This window comes from Aptenodytes forsteri, unplaced genomic scaffold (assembly GCF_000699145.1).
Source record: "Aptenodytes forsteri isolate BGI_AS27 unplaced genomic scaffold, ASM69914v1 Scaffold7, whole genome shotgun sequence".
In the NCBI taxonomy this organism is placed as follows: domain Eukaryota; kingdom Metazoa; phylum Chordata; class Aves; order Sphenisciformes; family Spheniscidae; genus Aptenodytes; species Aptenodytes forsteri.
Genome location: NW_008795919.1, coordinates 656,295 through 661,577, shown reverse-complemented (window position 1 = coordinate 661,577; position 5,283 = coordinate 656,295). Strand labels below are relative to the sequence as shown.

The 5,283-nt window shown below is 41.1% G+C and overlaps 1 protein-coding gene across 1 annotated transcript; it reads left to right on the top strand.

Annotated features, from left to right (window-relative positions):
* Positions 1 to 23: 23 nt before the first annotated feature.
* CDCA8 (cell division cycle associated 8) lies at positions 24 to 3,723 on the top strand (the record flags this gene model as incomplete). Its single annotated transcript, XM_009284725.2, has 9 exons — positions 24 to 189; positions 503 to 543; positions 1,077 to 1,152; positions 1,490 to 1,629; positions 1,932 to 2,011; positions 2,349 to 2,447; positions 2,625 to 2,751; positions 3,190 to 3,276; positions 3,648 to 3,723. Coding segments are annotated over 9 exons (861 nt in total), but the record flags the coding sequence as incomplete, so codon positions are not given.
* Between the last annotated feature and the right edge of the window lie 1,560 nt (positions 3,724 to 5,283).

Here is a 5,283-nt window from a genome sequence, read left to right as displayed (position 1 = left end):
GCGGGCGGGTGGTGGGGAGCGGGTCCCGGAGCCGTAACCGAGCCGTGTGCGTCCCCGCAGTGAGGAGCCGGGTCGAGCAGCTGCGGGCGAACGGGCAGCGCCTGGTCAAGGAGGTGGAGAACCTGTACAACGTCGAGATCCTGCGGCTGCCGGTGGCGCTCCGCGAGATGAACTGGCTCGACTACCTCGGTACGGGACGGGACCGGGACCGGGGCCGGGACTGGGCTGGCGGGGGCACGTTTTCCCTTAGACAATAAAAACCACCAAGGGCAATAAAGGAGCAGCCGGAATCGAATCTTCCCTGTCCGGAATGCCCCAGGCAGGCGGCCCGCGGACCGTTGGAAGCGCTGCTCTCTTTGTCTGAGACTGCTCACTCGCTGCTAAGAAAAGTGGTTTGTGCTGGCTTTTTGCACCCTAGTGGTGACGTATCAAAGCGTGTCTATGTATACTGTACAGGCTGTCTTAGATATGTATTGATTTTTTTAAAATATTTTCTTTTTAGCTAAAGGAGGAAGCAAAAAGGTGTTGGAAGAGGCAGCAACGGTAGGTTTCTAGCATAAATGTTGAACTCTCCTGATGGCGTTGTGTACCTCTGTAGGAAATGAAGGGTTTCTTGAGCCTGTAGGACCATTGCAATAGCAGAGGCTACATAAATACTTTTACAAACGCTGCTTTAAGACTCAATGGTAAGAGATGCCTGTTGTATCCAATACAGAATTTGTGTGCTTATACTGCTCCTTGTCAGTCTTTCCTTACCTGCTTGATTTCACTCCCAGATCCCTGAGACCGCACACACTTTTCGGTAAATTAAAGCATTTCTGAATTGGTTGAGCAGCAGGGCGTAGGTGAAGCACACTCGCAGCTGCCAAATAAGGCGTGTTAGTCCTGAATGGCATGCAGGCCTCACACGTTGTGGTCACCTCCAGAATAACATGGAAGGTCCCAGTTTGAGCACAACAGAGAACACGGAGGCATTCTTGCTATAAAATAATTAGGGATTTGTTCTGCAACTTGGACTTCTCAGAACTATATGCTACTGATAATCCTAATGGTGTCGTGACTGTTTTTAATTTTAGGCAGACTTGGAAATAACAGAAATAAACAAGTTAACAGCAGAAGTTATCCAGCCTCCTTTAAAAATCATCAAGAAAGGTCAGTTTGTTTTAAGCATTGTGATGACTTCAGTGAGATGAAAGCACGTCATAGTTTACATACTGTGAATAATAACTTGGTTCTTACAGCCCTCAATATATTTAAAGACAGGAAAATAATCCTACTTTTGTCCTTGCTATCTGCAGTAGCTCGACTTAATTTTATTAAAACAATCAAAATAGTGTTCTGTCAACCATTTGGATTACATTGGAATTTGGATTTCAGAAGCAAATTGTTGCCAAAAGTGCTTGTGGTTGTTTACTGTTTACCTCCACTGCTAACTGATAATGTAAAGTTGTTATTTATTTTCAACTTCGATAACACTTTCTCATTCTAGTGGAAAAATCTAAGCAGGATATTGAAGCTATTGAAGAAGCAGCAGAGCCTCCTTTGCTTCCTCTAGCAAAGAAAGCAAAACATGATAACCAATGTCTTCCAGAGCTAGAAGCTGAAAACATTAATCCAAGAACTGGAAAGGTAAATAGCTGTTCTTTGTGATGACTTTATTCCCAAGATATAAACTACTTACTGAGATGATGCCTATGATAGTATAGCTGTCCAGGATACTTTGAGGGGGACTTCAAAACAGGTATCGCTTCCTGAAACGTCTAGTGATAGGAGAAGGTCACAGAAGCTTGTATGGTGTTTGTTTCTGGACTCTTGTGCCATAAAAAGGAGCCTATTGAGCCAAACGTTTTGTATGGAAGCATTTGTTTGTTGTGGACTCAGCTGTCACACGAGAGTGAAGTAACTGATTTGGTGAGTAATGTGTGTTTCAGGTGAAGGCATCCACTAAAAAAGCGCCAGTGTCCAGGAGCAGAAGAGCTCCTTCAGCAAGAGTGAAGCGCATGAGTAAAAGGTAATAGGGGATATCCTTTTCACTGGATTTCAGAAATGGAGAATAAGTGTATAGTGCTAACATAACTCTTAAAAGGAATGGCGTATGGTTTAGTAGGCTGGTTGATGTAGTTGTGGCATGCTATAGGAAAAAAACAGTGATCTGACAGTAAATGAAAGATCAGCAACTTCCTGTCCTGTGATGACCAGCTGTCCCTAGCTTTGGGGTTTACTTTTGATTAGTAAGAACCTCTGGTTTTCTGTGGTAATAACCTCATTCAAGTCTTTGACAAGATAGTGCTTGTGTGTTAGTTAAAAGTATTATTATGAGCAGATGTTTGTTTATTTCCCTTTAACAGATCAAGCAAAAACAACTTTATCACTCCAGCTACTGGTAGAATTGTTGATCTCTGTGCTCAGGGAGGTACCTCCATGGTCACACCCAGATTTGATTCCAGGTTTGTATTCTGTTAATCTCTGATAGAGGGGAGTGCCTTGCCATTTGCTTTATGTATGTATCTGTCATCTGTTTGCAACACAATCCTAGTGGCTCTTTGAACCTGAAATGAAAGACTTTTAGTCAAAGTGCTTTGAGCAATCGCAGTGAAATTACTTTCCTATAACTTTCGTTTCAGAATTTTCAAGACGCCGGGTTTGCGCACACCTGCAGTAAATGAACGTGTTTACACCATCTCTGCCAATGGCAGTCCCCTTGCTGACAGCAATGATATCTTCATTACAGTCCCTGTTGGAGGAGGGGAGGTAAAGCAGAAGCTTTAATCTGTAAAATCTTTGCTGAAGGGATAGCTTGTAACTTCTTGGGGGCCTTAACCGGTTTCAAGTCATCCACTCTTGTCTCTTTAGTTGTGCCACTGCAGTTTATCAGGGGATCGATCAAGCTTAAAAAGAGCCTTGAAAGATTTTTAGTCAGAAGTGGGAGCTGATCAGAGCAGAATGTAGAATGATGTTTTGCTGTGTGTTTAAGTAACATTTAAAGTAGCTTCTGCTGGCAGTAATGTGTTAATGCACTGCAAGGAAGGTATGAGATGAGCTTCTGGTTAAGCTGAATGTAGTTCTCTGCCTGTACGTGGTCTCCTAGTATGCTTGGATTTTTTTTTTATTTATTTTTTTGCTGCTTCTGGCTACTAGAGCTGACCAAACAGAAAACCTAAGGTTTGGTTTGGTTTTTTTTTTCCACAGAGCATTCGTTTAACAGCAAGTGATTTGACCAGGAGGAATCTTCTTCATCTGAATCCGGAGGCCCAAGGAATTATGAAGAAGCTATCAGTAAGTCTATGTGTTTTTGTCAATCATGACCTGAAGTTGTAAGACAGTGTTGTCACTCTGTCACTAGTCACTGGACTGTTGAGCTGTAGTAGAAACTCCTTATTTTCCCCCCCCTTGTCTTGTATTTTGGCTCATGTCACTATGATCAAGAAGAAACATGAACTGAGAAGGGAAGGAGGGGGAGAAGCTTTACATCGTATCTAGTTTAATACAAACTGTGGATAAACCATGCACTTCTTGAAAAAGAACTATTGTCAATGTTTTGAAAAACTGAATCAAAACAAAGTGTCTTCTACTTCAGGCAGAAGTTGTAAGTGGTGGTGGGATATAAAAGTGTCTCTCAGAGTACTGATTAATTTCTTTCTTTCTAGGTTCGTCTCGCACAAGCTTGCAGTGGTGCAAAAACCCATAGATGAAACTCAACGAATGTTGACATCTCTGTAAATACAGAATGTTACATTTAGGACTGCTACTTTTAGTTCTTGTTCTAATTTGTGTCTTCCTTCCATTAGTTCTTAACTTCCATTCTGTAAATTAATTTTTCTACCTATAATATGTAATGGGATTAGAATAATTTGCATTTTTTTTTATTCAGGAAAAAAAAACTTTATTTCCTATTTCCTTTAAGGTTGAGGCCAAGATACAGTTACCTGGGGCTTGCAGACCAGCAAGCTGGGTAGAAAGGCTATTCTGGTATCTTGCAGAAGACATAAGCAGTGGACACAAGTGACTGGAGTTCGTATCTGTCTGGGCAAAGAAAGCAACAGATCAGACTTGTTGCACTTCCTTCCAGGCATGTCCTTTCTCTGCAAGTGTGCTTAAAAGGTGACGATTATCTCAGTATAGTACCTGAGATACCTAAAGGCAAGTTACCGGTACCCGGGACTAAATGGAAAGCTTCTTGTAGCTCATGATGCTGTTGTGAATAGCAATCCTTTTGTTCTTATAGCAGCCACTGTATTTGTAACTGGCTTTGAGGTTTTTATAGTGAACTTATGCATGTTATTGTCTTTAAAGAAATAAAAGATCACAGGTAGTTTAACTTAACAGAATCAATCGGCTAGACTGCTGCTTAACTAGATTACTGAGAGTAACCTTAGAGCTACTGGAGTATCTCTAATGTGAGAGAATTTTGCTTTTCCTACACCCCCTTCAAAATCTTTAGGAGAAGCGGTATTCGTGGAACTGAGTATAGACAGGGAAGAAGAGAGCTTGGACTAGTCAAAACATTGTTTTGCCCTTTCTTCTCACCTAAATTGAGTTGATTCAGTGCATTTCTTTTGTCAAAAAGCTATATCCAATAAATACTGTTTGAACAGAACAAAATAACTTCCTCAGTTATTAATGGGTTTTTTTCCCCATTGCTTATAGAAAATACAGAGAAATCTTGCTCCGCTTCAAATTCAGGAAAATTAACTTTAAATGTAGCCTTTTGGGAAAGGGTTAATGTATTTATGTTTTAAAATGTAAGCAGGAGCACTCATCTGGCTTAACACTTCCTTGCAAAATGAAGTAGGGAAGAAGTCTTGTATTTGCTTTCCTACAACCACCATTTTATTTTTCAACAGCTTGGAAAAGCAGAGCACTCTATGAAGCACTAGCTCTCCATGGGGGGATGACAAAGTCTTAAAACGTAAAAGACTCCTCTCACTCAAAACTCAGGGTTTCATTTTTTTTATTGTGAATCTTTGTAGCTGGTACAGGATGGGAGAGGACACTTCTCTTGTCTGTTGGACTAAGATGGAATTCCTTAAAAGTGTGGTTAGCTTCGATTTCTGAAACATTCTGTATGGATCATACAAAGTCAAATATGTAAAATGGCATCTGCAAGAGACAACCTGATAATCCTTCCTCTGTTTCAGCAGAGAAGCTAACATGAGAACATTTTAATTGGCATGTTAAGAGAGCATTCAGAGACACTGAGACTTTGGGACTTTTTCTAGTTTTGGAAAGGTTCTGCTTTTGGCAAAAGCCAAGCCTACAGCATGGTTAAGAAGGAAGACTGGG